The 23,712-nt window shown below is 39.2% G+C and overlaps 1 protein-coding gene across 1 annotated transcript in view; it reads right to left on the minus strand.

The window, feature by feature from the left end:
* LOC124160425 overlaps window positions 1-19,581 on the minus strand; it is a 262,640-nt gene extending 243,059 nt beyond the window's left edge. Inside the window, exons 1-4 of the mRNA XM_046536282.1 lie at window positions 19,528-19,581; window positions 18,459-18,920; window positions 14,681-15,012; window positions 3,955-3,998 (exon numbers count right to left, since the gene is read on the minus strand). Of these exons, the coding sequence (XP_046392238.1) occupies window positions 3,955-3,998; window positions 14,681-15,012; window positions 18,459-18,920; window positions 19,528-19,581 (892 nt within the window). The remainder of the gene's footprint in view (window positions 1-3,954; window positions 3,999-14,680; window positions 15,013-18,458; window positions 18,921-19,527) is intronic.
* Between the last annotated feature and the right edge of the window lie 4,131 nt (window positions 19,582-23,712).

Consider the following 23,712-nt stretch of genomic DNA (forward strand, 5'->3'; position numbering starts at 1 on the left):
ACCAACCGTTGCTTTACATAAACAAATTTTACGCCAATATTTTCGCTGAATTTCATTTTTTAACCGTTAATTTTTTAAACATTATCTCCGCCGCCTATCGGCGGCTGCCCGATCGGCGAGATTGTTTTCAAAAATAGATGTTAGCGCATATCTTTCTATTTCCTACTATTTGTTTCGTATAATATTTCGGTAATGTAATGATTATCTATGACCAATTTATTAATATTGACGACAATTTTACCAACAATTTTTCAGGTCATTACCATGCCGCCTATCGGAAGTGAACCGCTCTCCGTGATGTTTCCTATGCTGCTAATGTCGGCAAGCAAGCTCTTTCCTCGCATAGCAGTGTTATTTATTGGTCTCACGATTAGACTAATGCAAGCCAGAGTAGCAAAAACTTTAAACATAAAATTTTATTTAAGTATACTAAAAAAATGTGTATTTCAAAATAATTACACGCTATTTTGTTTCAAAACTTCATCTAAAATATATTTCTTCTTTGAATACAATTCACACTTTTATTATTAATTCAAACATTAATTGGATAAACATTGCAACAATTGTAATTGGAATTTGCAACATATTTACCGATTAATAGTTATGGAACACTCTAAAACAGGGTTCAAGACATAGTCCTGGTTCACCATCACACATCGGGCAGTACGTGACGACGTCTCTTCTTACTCCTGTCGTTGAGCAGTTACGACATCTTTTTCTTTGCGCTCTTGAACCCTTTTCACTTTGTATTTGTACTGGCAAATGGATCTTTTCCTTTCGCTGGATTGGCGCTGGAATTTCTGCCGGCTTGTTTTTGAAAATAAGACTGGCGATTACACTTTCACGAAAATTCTGAAGACTCATGTGTTGGCTACTAAATTTATTATGTAGTATTTGCGAGTTGTTTAGAAGTATTTGAAACATGTGTATCCCTAATTTTAAATACCATCTCAGGCTTCTTCTCTCCACTGGATAATAAGAAATAATCTGGTCCGCCCTATCTATTCCCCCCATAAATTTATTGTATTCGGCTACAACGCTTGGTTTTTTAGAAATTTTACCCCTTCTGTTTGCTACTTATATCATCTCTCCACAATGCTCCGAGGAAATCATTAAAACTTCTCTTCTATCCTTCCATTTGCATATGAAAATTCCTTCTTTCGTATACTGGCCCACTACTTCTCCTTTTGCCAATTTTTTATTTACAACATTATGAGGGTTGCCTTTCCTAGTGTTTCTGAGAGTTCCCGTGGAATATATTTTCTTTCCCAGCAGTTCTCGCGACAATTTATAGCTGTTATAGAAGTTGTCCATGTACACAGCATGACCAACATTAGTATAATCAGATAGAAGCGAATGTACAACTTTTTCTGAGTGACCAACTCCCCCAACATTTGGATCCTTGGAACCTGTGTAAACCAAGCAATTCAAAACAAGCCCATTTGGTTCCGTTAGCATGTACAATTTAATACCATATTTATGCCTCTTGTTTTTTATGTACTGCCGGAAATATAGTCTTCCCCTCCAAAGTACCATCGATTCATCTAAGCTAAGTTGTTTCTGAGGATAGTACACTTTTTTCATATTGGTCTGGATAAGATTCAAAAGAGGGCGGATTTTGTAGAGTGGATCACTTGGCTTAGGGTGGCCATCAGGAGCGTTACGACCAAAATGTAGGCACCGCAAAATGATCATGAACCTGTCTCTTGGCATGGCCTTTGAAAATGTGGGAAATTCATAAAGCCCATCTTTTCGCCAATAATATTGAATTTTATTTATTCTGATAAGCCCCATATGAAAAAGTAGCCCTAAAAATATTTCAAACTCCCCTCTAGTCAAGTCTTTCCATGGTTTCATTTTAGATTTATCAGCTACTGATTTATTCTGCAATTTTTGGGCATAAATATTTGTTTCAGAAATTATGTGGTTGAAAAATTCATCGTTTGCCAAGAGCATGAAGAATCCTATTGGATCTAAAACATGAGGCCGTATTTTGAGTCCAGAATTTCCAGTAAAAGCAATAGGAGTGATAACTGGCCGTTCAGTTTGCCATCCTGCCGGGGATATGCGTTTACCTGAATCACTTGAGGCCTGACAATCGCCATTTGCACCACTGTCATCCTCGGAGCTCTCGTCGGTTTCCTCATCTTCAGAGGAGACATCAAAATCCGAATCTGTTGCACTTCCATCCGAAATTTCTTCTTCCCTCTCAAAGAACCGAGCGATGTCTTCGTCGGAGATAGACACAGGGTGACGAAGTGCGCTCCTTGTCCGCTTTCTTGATGAATTCGGTTTATTCTCCATGAAGTCTTCTTAGAGTAAAATAAAGAAAAAGGTTAAATTATTTCTCAATATTGCTGTAAACATTGAAATCAAACATTTCAAATAAAGTCGTACATACCAATTGAGCTGGTTCTAAGTTTTATCTAAAGTATACTTGAAGGTATTTTACGTCATTCGAAGCGAATGGTATTTATGAAGCAACTTCTTATTTATCCTGCGGAAAACAACGAGACCATAATCATTATCGGGATAGCAGCAACAAATAGAAATTCATTTTTTATGAATAAATAGTGAATACTATTGTTGAATTCTAAAGATAATCAATAAATAGAATAATTATATTTATTTTTAAAATTGTACTTACCTTATGTATGCTCCGTCTTTCCAGTAATGTCCTGTTTTGTAAGCTTCAAAAATCCTCAAACTGGAGTGTGAAAAAAGTGATGAATTAAAAGCGGTCGTAATACGTGTAACCCATTGAAAACGACGAGTAGTTATGCGGACGAGATTGCCGTTTCCCCTTTATATATATGCCTTGAATAACAATGTCGCGAAAGCAAAAATAAAATAGGTACATTGTACGAAGCACACAGCCAAAAAGTGTCTCCAAAAGGCAAACTGATGGTTTGCTACATAGGAAGTGTTATCTTGACTTCTTTGAAGATAGCGACTTGCAAGATTGTAAAAATATAATTGTGGAAACATGATACACGGAAAAAGGGTAAAAAACGCGTCAGGAATACACGGAATCAAATGACATAGTGAATGAAAAATAAGAAGGCTTCATTGTATTTCCGAAGCATGACATTTGAGAACGGGGGGCAGATTTTAGAATGTAGTTCTATGTAAAGACCGGGTAAAATTCAGGAGACAGCTGTGACGAGCGGGCGACAAAAAAATTTCATTTTGGATCACCAGTGTTTCAAGACGCCGAAAGGCGGCGGCCGATCCTTGGGAAAACACGGCACGCCGCCTATCGGCGGGGCCCGACGCGAATGTGTTAAGACGCATGTGTTTTGGCTATGAAGTTAAAATAAATGTACTAATTTTCTCTACGAAATTAAGAAATACAACCAAGTAATAAAATGTAACCGTTTCCGCAACTGAGCTCTATCTATCCATTATAATATCTGAACGTAAATATAATTACGCATTTATCACACGACTAAATTATAACACCAAATATTACTCCCTAAATTAATTTGTCAGGAAAAATAGAGCTTGATATCGAGACCTGCGTGGTAAATATGACGATATATCACAATGCTAAATGCTTTCTAGATGGCTAAAGAGGCTTGCAGAAGAATTATACTAACTTAAAAGTACTCATACCAGCAATGATAAATGGCTATTTCCATGATTATATTACTTATTTTAGTGAAGTAATTCCAGCTGGAGGTATCTTTCAAAATAATAGGTGTACCATAGTCTTTCTGAGGAAGATGAGGAAATTCCTGTTGTCTATCAACGTAGGCAAGGAAAAAACTGTATGTACATCCTTTGGACGTTAATAGCAACTATAGATATTATTAGCAATATGAGAATCAATCCTAGGGATTCCTGGCACTTGGGCAAAGGTCAACTTCGCCAATAACGCTAATTTAAAATATTACTGAAATTTTCTGACCTCTTAATTCTGCATCTAAAAATGAAATGATGATTTGCACTTACCCGGAGGAAATTCGTAGAAGTAAGCAGATCTGGGGCTGAGGCAGCTGAAAAAGAGAAAAATAAAATTAACTGGAGCGATGAATAACATTTTTTGTCATTTTAGAAGAATAATTTCAGATACATTAATACTAGCATTTTATGATAATTGTGGCTACATATGGCTTTTAAATGGCTTTTAAAATATAAATAATGGCTTTTAAAATATCAATAAGCTGTGTTAAATTGTTATAAAACGGTAAAAGATTCTCAACAAAGAGGTACTTCATAAACATTTCTCCCCTTCAGCACAAATTCTAGTCTGAGTTACATCAATCGCTTTCAGAGAATAATCAGCATTTCAATGGCAGTGGAAAAAAATAATTAGATTTTCCTTTTCCTCGTTTTGACCTTTATTTTTTAATGATCATAAGTATCTTGGAGTTTAGGTCAAACTATGCAAAACTTTAATTAATTAATATAAAGAATTCATTTTAATAATCCTCCTTTAACTAATTTTAATAATTCCCCTTTAATTTTGTTTATGTATCAATATTGTACTCTCGTTTTTCATTTAAAGCCTTCAAGATGGTTTGTAAATACGCCGAAACGTCGGCATAAAATTTTGCATCATTTTGACCTAAACTCCAAGATACTTATGATCATTGGAACAGATAATACGTGCATATGTTAGAAGTAATTGCAAATTGTTTACCGTTTCGAACACTTTATACTTAAGCGCTTTTGTTTTCCGAAGTTTAAATGACAAATTTTAATAATACCAAGGTACAGTGTTAACTTTGCAGAAATTAACATTAACCCACAGAGTTATAGAATTATTTGTATCGTGACCACAGAGGTATCATACGAAAAGCGGAATGATCTCGCGGTGGCGAGAGGATTTATCCTTAAATAAATTTTGCAAAGAGACTGTTATGGTCCCCTGCAGACACAAACAATACCTAAGAAAAATCGCAAAATGTATACAAACAAGACAACCATTAATTGGCACCGGCAGGCCCGGAATAAGGGTGGAGGGTGGCAAATTTTGAATTGGATATATTTATGGTTGGGGGTCCGGTAGAGACTTGCAGGCCAGGAGCTAGACTGCGATGTTGTGCGAGCTATTAGGAACTGATCATCTTGTCGAGGGACACGTAGAACAAAATCTGAGAACTTAACATTACATTTCCTAGCTCAACGGAAACGATAAGATAGATATTTCGCCAAATAGATAGGCGGAGGTATTGGCTTTTCCCCAGAACAATTACAGGCACAATTAATGAACGCAAGGGTGAACTCAGGAGTCAAATCACTTCAACATGCACCATTTTTGTAAACGGCTGGTGCCCTAACACCCCTGTTGAGGCAACTGTCGAGGTATTATGTAGTTGTAAATAAAACCTCACAACGAGGGTGAAGAGGGAAAAAAATCTGCTAGCACAGGTAATGTCAAAGGCAAGGGCATTCTGCAGAAAATATGTGTCACGTAATCCCGTTCGGCGTGCAAACAAAAAATGGATGCATTTCTTATGAAAATACGACGAAAAAGGTGGATCAACCAAGTTCTCTAGATTTATGACGTCGTAGCCTCGTACGCGTCGCACCTGCTCCGTCACTTGTTTCTTGCCGACCCGGATTTCAGGGGACGGATTACGCTCTTCTCTTTTTTCTACCGAGGCAGTTGTCGATGAATAATAATTTTTGAGCTGAGCAAATAGGCTTCCTCCTATCCCCATTTTTAGCACCTCGGCATAACTGCGGCTTCGAAGGAAGTGTAACTCATGAGATAAAGGTTGGGAATAGCGGGGTTGAATTCAGCCAAAATCTTGGAGCGAAAACAAGAGCATCGTAAGTATAACATAAGCGTAAGCAACGCTTCCCGGAAGGATACATAGGGTCCAATTCAGTCACGGCTGAAACAAAAGGAGCGTAAAACACTGTGGAAGATAAGCAACAAAGGGACATAAAATGTCAATAACTTGAGTCGGTGTCTGACTACCAGTATTACTTCACCATTGATGGGCTACTGCAAAATAATATTAAGATAAAAACCACTTTTCTATTTTCTTGAGAGTAAATTCGAATCATGACCTTCAAGATTTTTACTTAGCGTATACCGCACGATCATCAGGGGGTCAGCAAATACAAACACAAAAATACCATTTTTACCTTTGTTTTTACGATATTTACAATTATTTGACAGTTATACTAGAAATATTTCGGTGAATAGGACAACCTGATATCCGGGGCGGATGGAAACTTTTCCAATGAAATAGAACACGCATCGGTGGCACTTTCCCAATACTCACGTAAAGATATCTAATAATTTTAAGCCGATTTTGTATATTCTCCTCATTTATTGAACTACTTGTCAAAATGTAATCTCATTCATCGCCTCTCTAATCGTCACTTTCGCCGTAAGCACACGCTCCCCAGCGCGGAGGATTGGAAAACACGTATAAAATATAAACTTCTCTCAAAATTTCCGAGAAAAGCTCATAATTTTAGCATTTTTTCGTTATATTTATACTATGCAAATTAAGTATTATAAATATTAATCATCAATTTAAATCCTCTAATAGCCTGCTTTGATTAATATGTACGTCCATGTACGCAGTTCTACGGAATGTTGCTGATAAATTTTAGGGCAAAGTGCATCGGTCTCAGTGTGTCGCTATAAACCGAAATGTTATCTTGAAAAAAAAAAAAACAAAACTAGCAGAAAATCTCAAAAGCTGAAGTGAGTTTGACAACCGGACACAAACTTCGACGTTTCACCGTTGCATATCGGTAAATAGTCAACAATAATGCTACCATCCTTTGTTAGGCTGCTGTGGAGTAGGGTTATGATCAAAGCTAATGAATCATCGTCTATTTGCTCGCCAGTGAAGTCGAATCATGCTCCTTGAGATGCTTGTGGTCGTATAAGATTTGGCTGAGAGAGTGGGAGGTCGGCAGTTGTGCGGATTTAAGGAGGAACCATCATTTAAAACATGCTCGAAAACCTCCCCTTATTTTCACATATGTTGTTGCTCATTATTTTTTCTATCGAATAGTGAAAAAATATTACTATGTCATCGGCCATTTAAGAAAGATTTATGGATTTGAAAATGACGGATTTCCTCCTTGAAATACATTGTCTTTATGGGAGAATGATGACCTTCCCTAGTAAAACATTTTTTATCTCAAATTTGGCCCGAAATATATCGCTGATAAATTAGCACAGCATAGAATAGACATCGATGCCCAATATATGTATTTTTTTAGAAGGGGTTACCGATATGTTAGCGCCAGTATTTAAGTTTAAAGAACATACTTCCGGTTTTCTGCAGAGCGAGCAGCCATTATGCTGCGGAGGTAGTGGCAACGTTGCAAAGTATACGGAGGTTAAATATGAAGAGCGATATTGCACCTGTCGACTGCTGCATAATTCCAGTGAACTGGATTTTTCGGTGTCATTTTTTTTAAGAATTCATTAAACGAATATTCAGTTCATCTCGAAACGTGCTATACGCCGAAATATGTAGTGATTTATCAGTGCTGGTTGTTTAAGTAATTCCTATATGCTCCTAAATTTTATTAAACATGCGAATAATCATGACCGGAACACAATTCATCCCTTGAAGTTGTAAGCGTATCACTTCAAAAGCGAAAATGATAGAATTTATTGAGATTTGCGATGGTTTATCTGTTTTTCTGATTACTACTTCAAATTGTTTTACATTTATTTCGAAAAATATACATCGTTTTCAACTTGTAGCAATTACTTATTTAAATAGAAGTTCATTATCTAGCACTTTATGTATTTAATCATCAATTTAATTGATATTAAAAGTCTAGAATAAGGTCTACGGGTAAATGAATGTACCACGATACAAGCATATTGCTGTTGGGTACCGACTATGTAGTATTTAGAAATACAACTTCGCGAACGTACTAATTAATCGAATATTCACCCATGTAATTCTTCGAAAGTATAAAATAAAATAGACAAGAGTACTTCCTTTTTCACTGACCAAACAATTTACTTTGATACGTTTTCCAAAGGTCCAATTAGCATAATTTGAAAAAACAACAGTAAATACATTTACCTATTCGTGAAGTCATTGCAGAAGGATAAAAATTAGGATGCATTCTTGAACAATCGATGACAGCTGACCAAAGTGAGTCCGTAGAAGCTGCAATGTCAGCCTTCCAAATTTACTGAAACTTCGGCACTAGGAACAACTATTATTTAATTATCCTTATACTAATGATTCGAATTACATTTGGGTTACAACTGACACATTAGTTTCTAATTTTCACTAATCAACTCCTTATTAATAGTATGGATGAGGCTATTAAATGGAAAATCTACAAAGAAATAAACATTAAAGAGCTTTGTGTCAGTCATTCGACAGGGACATTAATCTTCTTAAATCAAGACATAAGCATTGATTATTTAAACAATTATGGACACTTTATGTTGGGAAATATTGCAAAAATTTCTTAAGAAATTAAAAATGCACGTCGACGATTCGGTATCCTTCAACAGATGCACTCGTTGGAATCGCTTCGATGGAATTGATGGGTTCACTTTCGGCCACATTTCGTTTTCTCAAGTAATCCAAGCTCTTACCTTTTACTTCAGACACAAATTTGCCTTTAAATCGGCATAATGAAGCCATCACTTCAGCCCAAAGGTATATTTAATAACTCAAGGCTAAGTAAAGTGGATAATAAAACGAGTAACATTGTCACAATGCAATGTAACTCTACGAGGTAACGTAAACAAACAAAGGTGCTCAACCGGTGTGTAACTACGAATGTTGACAGCGTTGTCGAGTTGGTGATCAGCAATTATAAATAAACCATTTTTCCAAATTAGGTTGAAATTAACAGAGCAAAAGGTCTCACTAGTTAAGTTCATTTTATTCATCACAAATGATATAGTTATAAAGCTTTACTGTATTTCCCGAGAAAGTATTTAAATTCTTCCAATACCTAAGAGTCAATATAACAGCCATTCTTCATATCACAGGATCATTCCATTTTTAGTCAAAATCATGCATTGCACAGCTATTTTGATTGATTTAGCACTACTTTTAATTTTTATGAATGACAAATTTAGCGATTATGACTCGTTTTTATCGAGTTTATCTAACTAATGAAAGCAGTATTTCGAAGCGCAGGTTCCTCCTTAAGCCTTGAATAAACTGCGTAAAAATGAACATATCCTCTGCAGAGATTTCTTTATGAGCAGGCTGTAGTGATATTTTCATTGGACACGCCTGATTTAACTTTAAAAGATAAAACATTGCTATTACAAAAACTGGATCGGTGAGGTGCCAACATTTTGTTTTTATAAATATCTTTGCCGTACTACGCAAATAAAGTAAGAGCTAATTCAAAATATTCTTGTAGATTATTATTAAAGTATTCTACCGATTAAGGTGGTTTTCCAAGGAGTGTTTAAGAAGAATTCCGGGAGCCTCCCCTTAGATCGTGCACTTCCCTCTTCAGTGCACAATAAGACCTACTCCCTTTCATTCTATCTAAAAATGCTATTCTTTTCCTTCCCCTCCCTCGTTTACCTAACATTCTTCCCTCGAACACTGTTTTCAACATCCCATCCCCGCTAACCACTCGCTCCATCCATACCTTCTGTCTCCTCCGTATCTTATCTAAAAGCTGCCTCTCCTCAACCACCATATCCACCCCTTTGTCGTTACTCCTCCTCTCCGTCCACTTCACCTTCTCCATTCTTCGCCACACCCATATCTCGAATGCCTCTAGTCTTCTCTCGTCCTCCTTCCTAAGTGTCCACGTTTCTGCACCGTAAAGCGCTACACTCCAGATAAGACTCTTCACTAACCTTTTCTTTAAATTCTTACATAGCGAACCTCCCAGAAGCTCCTTTCTGTTCATGAACGCCTCCTTTGCTAATGCAATTCTCTTCCTAGTACCCTTACTACTGTATCCGTTTTCCTCTAGTTATCAAATTTTATTTATATAAAACTAGTATCGATAAAGCAGTAACAGCCTATTTCTGATTTTCAATAGAAATTTTAAAAAAATACTGAAACCCCGTATTCATTTTCCTCTTTTCAATCATCGCTCTCTTCTTTAAAATTCCGGAACTGTAGAATGTAGATGCGGTTAGGAGGAGGGATCAAATTGTATCCATAAATAACCAAGAAATGAATTTGAAATACCTACATGGAAAAACATTGGAAATACCGCAAATAGAATTGAAAAGTATCAAAATTTTACTTTTTAAACTTTTTCTTACGCAACATTTTTATAGATATTCGAATTTTTTCAAATAGCAAGGATAGGCAAATAATTTTAAATATTGAAGTCACTGCACACAACTAGAAGAAAATTTTTCGGCGGTTTCTCGGAGGTCTCCTTAGATTCCCTTTGGAAAACCCTAATCGCGTGCAATGGCGAAACAAAAGTGTATTCACCCGATTAGGCCGTTGCATTGTGTCCAGGTGTCGTTGAATTTAATCCATTCGCAGGGGAGGAAGGTGCACAAAGCGTCTCTGGGGCGGCAAACGTGATTCATCACCGCGGGAATCATGTCTATGAATGCACGGCGGTGACGTTAGGGAGGCTCGGATGTCCACTCCGTGTCACCGTGGCAGCGTGCGCGAGTGGCACTTGGCACCCGTGATGAACGCCCCGGGACCTTCGGCTCGTCATCGCCGCTTCCTCTCTTGCCGATAAGTGGGGAAGACACAGTGCGCCATCACCCTCTCTCTATCGTTACGCGTGGACGAGATTACGGAAGCTGTGTGCTCGGTCGGAGGCCGTGCGAATGCGCGGGACAGTGGCCTCGATTGCCTAGGGAAGCGAAGCTGCATTAGGCGCGCCACAAAGGTCTGCGCCTGAAGATTTTTTTAAGAACTAAAAACCAGGTTTGAAGGAAATGAAATCACCCAATGCCGATCTCTTTAAAAGGACTCATACCATTAACAACCTTCCTTTTATACACCTTAAATGTGAGCTTTAATTTATCCACTATACCCTCAACTCAATCACAGACTGTCCTGCACTCTTTTCTTTTCTTAACTTCCGAGTGCAATACACGCACCCACTCCATGTTTCACATAGTTCCCAGATTATCACTCATCCAAAGCTCACTTTTTTCCGCCTCCACTCACTTCTTAATTCCCTCCCTCCAAACGTAGATCCATTTTCTCTATCCCCGAACGTCTACACAAACTTGGTTCTGTCTTCTTGGCTCTTTGATCACCAATAACATCGCTTCCATTTATATATATTTTCTTGCCGAATGTTCCGATTCCCTTTCTTTCTACGCACATGTTTTCTATATTTGTTTCTCGTTACATAATATATATTTGCTTGCAATTTGGGCGCTATAAATGGGTAATATTTCTATATGTGAGAATTTAAAAAAATAATAATAAAAATATGATAAAATACCTCCAACTCGAGGGTTAAGGACTTCGACTTGGAGTCATGAAGAGCTCGAAAAGTGAGCGACGGATCAAAAAATGCAAAAATAACCATTTATAATTCCACACATCTATATCTCTTTATATTCTAATTCTTTAACAAGGGTACATACTGCAAAAAAATAGTTAACGCCCTCATTCATTCCTTCGGCAATGACGGCTTTATTCTATGACAAAATTCTGGAAGTAGCTTCGTCACTACAGCGTTGGCAGTCCAGTAGTTAGCAATGACTATCTGCTAGTTAACAGAAAAATAAATTGTGCGAAAAATCCACAGAGAAAAAATCATTCGCCGTTTTCCGCACAATTTGTGCATTGCGGGTGAATCCCGTAAAGTTATCACCGCGGCTAGTCCCAGTATACTTACATTAGAAAAATAAATAATTATTCACGATCACCTATCCAAAGATAGGTTTCTCGTAGCCATTCAATTCTCCTAACAGCCAGTTTTTCTTAACTCCTACATTATTCTTCATTTATATATGCATCATCATTTGCTCTAAAATGTCATACTTCTGCCATTATTCACTTCACCTGCCCGTCAAAGATTTTTTTTCGAGAGACAGCTATTTAACGATGACCTCGGAGGCTAATTTGATTGGTTTTCGTCTTCAATCCAATCCCTAAATCAATAGGTTTTTAATAGTCACCAAACATGGTAAAATTATTGCTTTATTTATTTTTATTTTCATTTATTTGTATTTTTTTATTACGCTGATAAAACCCTGTTTCCTTCTGGTCCCGCGAAATTATCGACGAATCGTAATCATTTTACCGCGTATTAATGAGACGTGTAATGGACTCAAAGAAGAAATGGGGAGGGGGGAGGCGTCATAGGACGGAGGGATAAGCCATCACCTGCACGGACATCGCGTCGGAGTCCGCCTTTAGGGCGATAAACAGCAGCGCCGTCGCCGTGTCACGGGTCAAAGGTGAGGCGAGGCGGAGCGAATTGATGGACAAACACACGGGAAGGCCTTTGAAATTATCGTATCTCAGTCGAGTGCCTGCACGCCAACAGCTGGGCCCAAAAGCATATCTCTCACATATATGGCATGATCCACGACAAGGCGATGGAAATATAAAACGAAAATACCTATTTGTATGTCAAAGGAAAAAAATCCTTACTTGAACCTATGAAACTATTCCAATAATTCAGTGAAGTGCAAATATTTAATATTTCCCGATGAAGATATTTTAAATTTCATTTATTTCTCAAGGTAATTTAAAATTAATGACCATGATGATTAAAATCCTTATCTCCGTTTAGACAATTTTCCTACCTCGTATATGAGCATACGATTGTTCCTAATACTGAGTGCTAGTTTTCTACCTAATTTTATAATGAATAGTATATACATGAGAGCATAGTTAGTTAGTTAGTTAGTTACGCATATGTTGTTTTTAGCGTAACAAAAAGTAAAATAATGGAATAAATTGCCGCGTAGGTAAGTTCCATCTAAGGGGGAAAATTGGTAGGGAAACACCGTGACGTTGGTCCAAAAGCATCACGTATATTCAACGGCAAGGTGCCGGAAGTATGAAATATATATAGAAATTTTATTGAACTCTTGAATGCTGAAAAAGCCAAATAATTTCAATTCATAGAAAAAAGATGATACAAGGACGAGTGAAATTTTCACACATTCTAACAGAGGGGCCAATCCTTGTCTTATCCAACCTCGCTTAGAGGTTTTCGTATTGTTAGCCAAAAGGCCTCACCCGGTCTTAGAACTCGGGAGCCTAAGGTCAGAAGCTAATTGCTCGCCCACTTGGAAGACGTAACTTGCTTTTGAGACCAATTTAGATTTTTCATCAGTAAAAATTGAGCAATTAAAAGCATGTCGGTCGAAAAGACCAGCTCAGGGGATAACAGTAGAGTAGTCTGCGGTATAACATAATGGAGTGACCAGCTAGTGCACCTGAAGTACGAAATTCAGACAGAGAAGAACCAGACGTCTTCCTCCACTACGGAATTTCATCGGCTATAGAGGACAAGATTGTATTACAGACAGCGTGAACTATAAAGTCCTCTAAAGCATGAGAAGAATACAGTTTGGTAGTTCAAGTGGGGGAACACCTGGCGCAGAACTGAAGGATCCATGTTCGATTCGCGGCCAAAGCAAAGTAATTTTCCCCCGTAGAGTTCTCGCAAAAGGGTAACTACGTTAATATTTATGCCAGAATCCTGCAACGCAATCGTAACGCTGGAACGAGTACTGGAGAACCAAACCGAATTTTTCAACCGACCGACTCGCTCGCGTCACTACTGCACGGTAAACACTTAAAGAGGGTTAACGGCGTAATATTACGTTTATATTTAATTTAACGAAGAAGGTGGGATACTTTTTCAATTATTACGCCGAAAAACGTTCAAAATAAATTTTCTTTGCCCAGGTAAAATACATAGACAAATTTTATATCGTAACTAATGACTTCAGGCTTTACTTAGTGAAACCTCTCCATATTGGAAGTAAGGAAATAAAACTTTGTAAGGTTCACTATTGTTTAATTATGGGCACGACCCGGGTTTCGTAACTTGTGTAACGAAGTTACGAAACCCGGGTCGTGCCCATAATTAAACAACAGTGAACCTTACAAAGTTTTATTTCCTTACTTCCAAATTTTATATCATTTCTACTATCCTTGACATAGAATTAAAATTGAGATAAATTAAAAATTTGACTAGTCACCGAACAGAGTTGAATTATCACGCTGAGAATTCCCTATTAAAATCTGCTTTAGTCATTCCACGACATTAGCGACGACCCCTATTCATTTTAGCGCATATTGACGAAACGGATAATGGACGCAAATGAAAAGGGAAGCTAACGCGTGATAGGACTGAGGGATAAGTTATCATACCAATTAACATACGCTGAATGAATGTTAAAAATCATACCAATAAAATATACAAAATGTAACTGACAGTTTAACATGATTCATCTACATCTACTTCTACACAACACCCCGCAAGCCGCCTAAAAGGCGTGTGGCAGGGGGTATTAGGACACCAGCCGTTTACAGCTAAAAAAAATGAAGTGCTCTAACGAAGTTGGGACTAGGGTTACTTAAAGTCCTTTATGGTTCGGGGGAAAAACGAATTCCCATATCTATCCGTTCGGCAAAAAATCTCTCTTAATTTATCGCCTCTATCGGGCCTGATGATTGATGAAAAATAACCTACAAGGAGCGGAGGCAGGACCCAACGGTGTTTAAGAGATCACTGTTGGTCCACGAGACCGACTTCACTTATCTAGAGCTATCGCTTTGAGTGTGCTCACCTTTGGAAGGGCAGCTGTACGGAGGGGTGCGGGGGTCCGGGGGCGTAGTGGACTGGCCCTCCTCCCCCGGGGGGCGCCACCCCCGTGACCACGACGGGGGGCGGCGGGGGCGGGGAGAAGACGATTCGCCTGTGGAGGCGGTGTCGCTGCATCATGCGCTGCCCGAAGACGCCGTAGCCAGAGGCGTCGACAGCCGCCGCCAGCGGGGGCGCCATCGCAGCGGCCGCCCCCGGAACCACTCCGCCCCCGCCAGGCAGGGTGGGCTGGCCGCCCGCACCGCCTCCGAACCCGTAGATCTCGTCCTCCTCCCGGTCGCTCAGGCAACTGGACGGCTGTTGGGAGAGAAGAGAGAAAGGAGGTGAAATTATGTATTGAAGTAACGGGTGAACCGGAGTTGGAACCCCTTATTCGCCAATTGGCGGATTGGCGACGGTTTCCAGAACTATTTTCTGGATAGATTTCTTCTTTGTGGTTGACTCATTTTAAAGCTTCATCTCCCGCGCTTTATGGTTACCTCATTTTTTTCAAAACAACTACCGGATTTATTATCGAAGTGACCCATTTATTAAACGTTCGAGCGTGATTTCAATGGAATCTGTGGATTATAAGAAGCATTTAGATGAATGTTTTTTGAGAGAGGTGAAATATTCTAGTGGATATTTCGAATTGTTGCCTGTATGCGTTCAAAAGTATGTGTTGGATTAGTGTATGAACGAAGGTTTCATCGTCCAAAATAGAAGTCAAATTGTTTTTTTTCTGTAAAATTATAAATTTCCTGCTAATTATTTCTTTTTGGTGTAAATATGTGTTTAAAGTGTATTTTTGCAGTAAGGAGTTTGGAGTTGCAGTAAGTTTTGCAGGAGACTCTTCGTTCCCAGACACAGAAAATTTTCCAGGTGGTCGAGGAATCAAAGTTTCCGGAGCTGCGACGGATAGCAGAATTCCCTGTCCGGCCCTGGGGCAAATACAGAAGACCCTGCGCCGGAACAGGACAAACCGAAGATCTTCCTCCGAAGGAACAAAAAAACGCGGTCCCGTAACGGGATATACGGCGTCAACTCAGGAGGCTTTTACATGGAATAAGTATCTTGGCAACGTGGAATCCGAAGCGAATCATAATCTGAAGAGTCCAGGAGTGCTGAGCAGATTAATACCAATATAAGATTGGTATGAAGTACCACGCGTCTCTAAAAAGCTTTGTGTGCATTGTGCTAGTTACCTGTACGTTTCCAATAACTCGTAGTTTTCTATAATCAAGCAGTGCCACGGGTTAGTATGCGTCGGATTGCCTAGATCACACTGCATGTGTGGAAAATATTGGAGGAAAAGTACCCCAATGAAGACCTAGACCAAATGAAATAAATGGGACCGATAAATGAGAATGACAGCGGAAGGTAATATAGTATCAAGAAACTGAGGGAGCCACATTTGGAGAGATGAAGAGCTGCAGTGCGCCAATGTTAGAATTTTATCACTTTGAATTTAAAACTCAAATAAGGGGAAAACACGTCTAAAAATTTAAATATGGGAAACATTTTAACTCTTTAAATTCATTGAGATCCCAACGGCCACATTTGTAGAACCTTTCGTAAGATACTTAGACGATAGTAATCGACTAACACACACTCAACGACAAATTGCCATCCTTAGCGCGTTTTATGCAAAGTAGTCGTACTTGGGCCCGCAAATTCCGTGAAAAAGTCTTATGTCGGCACATGTAATCACTAGATAATTAATTCAAAGTATATAATATAGGGGAAAATATCAACGGTATAAGTTTCACATTCACATGCATGCTTCCTCACCATTACCCTGAGTATTTTATTCTTGAAGGACATGAGAAATTGATGCAAGTCTCATAGTATTCAAGATTGAAGAGGGATGAAATGAGCTAAATTACTGATTGCAGTGAGGCGTTATGCCACAAAATCTATACAAATATTTAGGAAATATATCACGAGAAAAAACAATGAAAATGAGAAACCTAATTTGTTATTCGTGGAATTACAACCTATTCGTTGACACGGATATGCTAACAATAAGATTTTTACGTTATTTTCGGAAAGAGTATTTCAAACTTGTTGGGGTAACTCAAATTTTGAGCAAAATGTTAAATCAGTGTAAAACTATTCGCGTCTTGTTCCAACGCAGATTTTACTTCTTAAGAATTCGGATGGAAAACTTTGAACGTCGACGCAGAGGAGAGTGAGGCTTGCTCGTCTGATGGCTGGCTTGGTCTGATGCTAAGGGGGGCTTTGACGTTAATTCCTGGTGCGCGGCGCGGCGGTCGGTCGGGAGCTTTCACGTCGCCTTGCGGTTCAAGTAAGCTTGAATTATGAGCGCCATGGTTACTTTGCCGCGGGCTGCAATCACAGGCGCAGAGCCGAAAATATCCATGAGAGACAGGTGATTTGGAATTACGAGTGTCGACTGACACGGGTAAAGCCTTCGCCGACTTGAATATCGGGTTAATCGTTACATATTCGCTACAAAGAAGTAAAATAAAATAATATAAAAGTTAATCGATTTACAAAAAGACTTATCGTGCATTATAGATTATGTTTTCAGTACACACTGATTTCGTTATAAAGTCAACAAACTCCGTTATACAACAGACGTATCATACAAATTTTTATGCTTATTTTCCAATTAATTAATTAATTATTCATTATAGTTGTCAGCATTTATTCCCCTACACCCTGATACTACACATATTTACTATTTTCCATCGGGGTATACAATAAATTAAAAGTATTACACGTGCAGGAATAGCCATGCACTGGATAGGGGTGACTTATCCAGGAGGGACTCGAACCCGCAAAATCTTATTTGGCAGGCGATGAGTTAGCCACGCCGCCATCGAGGCCGGCAACAAATCCACCGCTGTAATTCTCCTCTTCTTACCTCTTCAACTCTTCTCGCACATTCACAACATATTCCGAACACTCGGACTTTTTTCTTCTATAAAATCTATCATATGAGATCAACGAACAAAAATTAGACCTTTCAATTAAAAACATTAGCTTGAAAAACGATCCCACGACGAGAAAGGAAATGAAATAAATTCGATGAATTAGTGGATTTGACAAATTAAAGACAATATCCAGACCATTCGGGAGGATTAACTCAGAAAAAGATAGCAAAAAATAGCGACCGAAACATGTGCCGAAAATTACTCACCTTATGACGTCGACTGTAAGACGAAACCGTGGCCTTATAGAGTAAGTCATCGCGTGGAATGAAGCTGTTGAAGGTCTTTCGCGGTCAATAAGTTGTCAATTAATAAACACTTTAGGTTAACCCGCGTCTTGCGGCTCAAAAGTCAACGTATCTCCCGGGGACTCAACGTATCTCAACGTTCAGGACTCATGTGACACTTAATGTGACCTAGAAGTCATGAAGATGCTCCCGGCAGAAGGGAACAAACATTGACTTTTAAGCCACAAGACGCGGATTAACGCATAAGTTTTACTAATTGAAGTCGTGTGGAAGTTTACAGAGATTTTTTCCGTGCTGGTTGAACAGTTCAGCATGTAGAATAAAATAAAATAACTTTGTTTTATTCCACACTTTATTTTAAATAGCACGACCCGGGTTTAAGCATCTAATACTATCATCAGGGTCGTCAATGCATGCATTCGCCGTGCTATTTAAAATAAAGTGTGGAATAAAACAAATCTATTTCATTTTATTCTATAATGAAACAATTCCACAAAATAACGCCTCAGACCGTGTCTGATATTAAGTTCAGCATGTAATGATTCGCGGATCAACTCACCGAGTATTTTCCGGGGACGTAGATGGGCTGGGAGACTGAGGTGGTGAGGCCTCCGAGGCACATGTCTCCTTGCTGCTGTTGCTGCTGCCCCGCCTGGATGCCAGCAGCCGCCCCCGGGGGCGGCGGTTGCGGCTGCGTTTGTGCCTCCGGCCCCTCGCCCCCGCTGCCGGACCCGATGCTGCCGGTGGTGGAACCGCCTCCGCCCCCGGCAGTGGTGGCGGCCGCCGCCGGGGGCAGTGGAGAGGCGGGAGAGGGTGTGCTGCTGCTGGCGGGGGCATCCTCGGCCCCTGCCCCCGCGCCCGAGTCACCCAGCCCGCCTCCGAGGATCCGGATGCGCGGGGAGAGGTCCTCCAACTCACGGATGCGGAGCTCCTCCAAGTGGCGGAGGACGTCCACGAAGTGAGTGCAGAGGAGGTCCGCGTAGCGCGAAGCCAAGCCCTCCAAATAACCGCGCTCCCCGTTCTACACAATGAAAGGGAAAAGAAAACGATTTTAGAAAAAAAAACAGTCGAAGCTAATGCTGCGGTTATGAAATAACTACTCGTATTCACAAGCATAAACCATTTTGGGTGACCTTCTGCGTGGAATGAATTTTATATGCTAAGTGTTGGTGGTTGTTTTCGGGAAATGCTGCGTAGGTAACATTTTCTTACTCGACGTGTCACCCCTCCTATTGGGGGCGTTTTCAAGTGAAAAAAAACTTCTCTTGAAAAAACTCTCTGTTTCTTAAGATAAAAGAAGCTGTGAAAATCTTCATACGAACATTTCGTATGCTCAATCTTACGTTCCCCTGCTGGAAACATCGTCAAGTTTGCTGTAGTAATCGGGGGAGGTGACCGAAAGCCGGGGTCATTTGCGTCATAAGGGCAGGGTAAGGGAAGGAAGGGTGGAGAGAAACCCGGCGTCGGCATTGCCCTACTCTTAACGAAAGGCGCCAAGGGGACCACGGCTTAACGTCCCATCCGACGGACGGTGTTGCGATTGAAAATTCCTTCACACAAAATTCAAGCGGGGATCGGGCAGTCTCTGAAAATTCTCTGCCAGCGCCGGAATTTGAACCCGAGCCCACGGGGTGAGGAGCCAACTCTTTAGCCACCACACCCACTCGATCCCCGGTGAGCATCGTTAGGACACCTTATAAGATATACCCATTTTTTATGACGGACTATTGGAATCCTGGCCATTTTTGTCGTAATTTTTTTAGCTGGTGAATATTGAAACAATAAAACTCAAACCTAATGCAAAAATCGGATAGAAAATTTGTGAAAATAACTTCTAATACCACATAATAAATGTAATGAAATCAGCAATACGCGTAGGTACTATCCGTTCGCAAGAAGAAAGTGCCCTTAGGATTGGCTCTAACTGACGAGTTCCATCATGATTATATTTCAGTCTTTTATTGGCAAACAGAAGATAGCCATCACGAATTTGTGAAAGCCCTAGGGAAAAGCAGGCCTCCTTCATTCGAAGGGCATAAAATCTAAAAAAAAACACAACAACTTTCATCTCCATTCTTTAATCGCTCCATATAAGACGTGCATTATTCCCGCTTGCGGCGAACATTTGGAAATTGCCCGATCATCCGTTCGCAAGAAAAAAGTACCCTTAGGATTGGCCTTAACTGATATCACTGACTGATTAACTGACATAACTCACACCATGATTACAATTCCGTCTTTTATTGCTGGAAGCATTTAACAGGAATCATTATAAATCCGTAAAGTAATAAAAATCCCGCTTTCAAAATTACAGAAAACCTTCTCATAGGGTGGTTCTCAATTTGCGAGGAACTGTAACTTCCGGATGTCGCAATTCGCAAACGCCCAATAATTTGAAGGAAGCGAAGTGTCTTCATTCCTTTATGAAATGATCCTAACCCTAAAGAATTTGCCGGAGCCAAAACGGCTTGATCCAGGTTTCCAAATTCGCTCCACGTCCTGCACCCTCAATAGCGGCAGTATTAAGATGCACGAAGACTGCACACCCAGCTTCCAAAGCGCAACGTCACGAGGTCGCCAACTTTTAATTCAAGTCGGCCGCGACAATAGTGTCTACATTGATGCGCTATGTCAAGAGACTTTATATGAAAGAGCAGTTTTTTAAACGCGAGATAATTTTTAAAATGCAATACAGAAAAACAAAGTAAATCGGAAAAAAAGGATGGATAAAAAGCAAAAATGACAAATACGAATGGTAGCTATGCCTATAAGTTCCCATATGGCTGTATCATACTCCTATAAAATGATATTTTTGCAGAATGTTTTCGGCACAATTGCATCAGGCGGGCATCGACTTTATTTCTCGTACAAAAATGAGATAATTTTTTGAAAAGTTGGCTAATATCAACCAACTTTTACATGTTGCTCTCAACTTAAAAGCTTACGCTTACAGCTCGATTTTTACGAAAGGCTTTTTTAACCTATGAAGAGCGAGGCAAAACTTTCAATCGATTCATTCAATGACCTCTACAAAAAACTGAGGGATTGAGTGAGCTGAAATGTTTTGAAAACGTTGAGTAAAAAACTTAACGTCGAAATGAAAGGACACAAATATGGGGTAAAAACAACTGAACGGTATTAAGGCCACACTTCCATTAATTTACGGGGCACGAGTGCTCACTGAGGGTATTTTGTGGACTACAATGCGTCCTAGGAACATAAAATACTTCAAATTCACCCAAAATTGAGAGCAATTAAAGGTAATATAAAACTCAAAACGAATTCATGGAATTTGATGCACATTAATTGAATTTATCACACCAGAAGATATGTAGCGATTGACTGAGCACTATGAATTATTGGGCTAAGATTCATAGCACCCATTGTCCCTCTGCAGTTCACTGAAAGGCTTACTCCCTTACAATCTATACATGAACCCTATTCCTCCTCCTATTCCTCCTAATCCTATTCCCTCTACGTCCACTCCACCTCATCCATTCTTTTCCTCACCGAGATCTCGAATGCCTCCAGTCCTCTCTCGCCCTCCTCCCTTACTGCCCACGTTGTCGCTCCGTAAGCGCTACTAAAGAAAGCGCTACTACTACTACTCCAGATTAGACTCTACAGAAGTATTTTCCATAAGCTCTAACATAACGATCCTCTCATAACCTCTTCCTATTCATGAACGCTTTAATAATATGTTACCAAATGATCAATTGTGAATTTTTAGCCCAATTGGCAAAAATGTCCGAAGACTCAAGCGCTCAAGTCATCCAAGAACTCTTCAAGTGTGTTTGCTGCCACGTCTCGCTATTGCCATGCATGATGGACAATCCGGGCACGGCTATAGTTCCTCTCCCTCAAGAGTAGATTGTAACGTCAGAATGTTGAAAGAGAAAGAATAAATGCTTTCACCAATTGTTACCCAACATTCGAGATACTTAGTCACCAAAATAAACCAACGCTTAACGAAAGGTACTCATATGAAATGGAATAAAACCTACTTCCATTGTTATTCATAAAATCCGCAGATTCAAGCGTGATGGAATGCAATTTTTCCACATTAGTAATTTAACAGGGCGAGTAAATGAAAAAGTCGCAAAACTGAATCTAGCCAAAATTAATCAAAGTAAATTTCTGACATTAATTTCAATTTTCTACATATTCACCCCGTACATTCAAGCACTTATCCAACCTTTTTACAAGTCTTTAAAAGCCAGCAGTAAAGAAGTCCTCCGGTTGATGTCGCAGCCAACGTATAATCTGATAGATTACGGCAGTATCTGTATCAAAATGACGGCTACCCAAATGATTTTTCAATTCTCGAACAGATGAAAATCACAGACAAAGTCAGGACTGTACGTAGGATAGATCTGCTGGCAAAAGATGCGCGCGTAATTTCAAACGGTCAAAGGCACGCACACACGTTTGCGACTTATTTATTCACTCAGCCTCATGATACTATATATGTATTAGGCCACGATGAGCAATATTCATAAGCTGATAAACGAACTGAGGTAGCTGTGGGAGAAAATGTTTTAAAACACTCCTCATTAAGGGCGATAGAATGTAAATTAACCTATTCCGGCGCGCACAAAAAGGGCAACTGAAAGTGGTGAGAAGAATCCGAAGACTTTGATCCGAATTTCTGATCGAGCAAACAGCAAAATACTCATATCAAAACAAGCATAGAGACACGGAAATAGACTTCCTTCATCTATATAGACTGGTATAGAAAGAAGAACAGACATATCTCACATTAGAGTAACATTATCACACAAACTTTATCATGAGATGGAATACAGAGAAATCAATGCGAATAATAATTTAATTCTCGAACAGAGATACATACGAGTAATTAAATATAATCTTGCGGTGTGCATATGGCAAACGGCTTGAGTACTTGAATGTGACAGGCCAATTAATATTCTTGCTAACGCTCTGTATTTCAGAAATAATTAAATTTCGGTAAATGCGTCCGAAACAGATGCATAGATGATTAAGTGGACGGCTAAAGAAATAAGAATTCCACAACGAAAGAGGGGCTTTGTTAAATTAACCTGCCAATGACGTAATGAGAGTAATATGGCTGAGAATAGTAATGTACAGAGTAACTATATTTATAACAGTAAAAGAAAATCAAGAGGATGACTGATTTTAAAACAACATTAAGGGTAGACAGTCAACTATGTGGATAAATTGTATAACACACGACTGCAGCAACGAATAAAAAATTTAGACAAGATACACCTGCAGTGTTTCCACTTTTCTTAAAATGCCGATTACGTACGCCATACATGATATATTAAAGAAACGATAGGAAAACCATACATCCTCGATGAATATGCACAAAAAAATGGCTTGATGAAATTGCAGACTTTGATTCCTCCATCTAAAATATGACCACGCGAGCCGAAAAAATAAAAATATTTCAACACTTTTCTTTGTAATTTCACAGCATAAGCAAACAAATTTCTCCCTCTTCATCGATCGAATTTAGTTTCTTTTTGCGACAGATTACTTCTTTAAAGCAATGAAATTTTCGGATTTTATGAAGTGGAATTTTTCAACTTTCGCCTGTTTCTCAAAAATTTAAAAAAATGCAAAATGAGAAAATTATGAGAAAATTTTTTTAAATTACTGGTGTTGTTAGAAAATATTAAGAATATTACCCAGGGTCTGCCATGTATCCCTTAATGAGAAAAGCGTCATGAAATAAAGACAGTTCCAAGGGGAGGAATATACCCTATTCTACCTGTCCGGAAGATACTCCTCAATTTATAAAAAGCAATGTTATCCGTGATTTTGCTCTG

This window comes from Ischnura elegans, chromosome 6, assembly GCF_921293095.1.
Source record: "Ischnura elegans chromosome 6, ioIscEleg1.1, whole genome shotgun sequence".
NCBI lineage: Eukaryota > Metazoa > Arthropoda > Insecta > Odonata > Coenagrionidae > Ischnura > Ischnura elegans.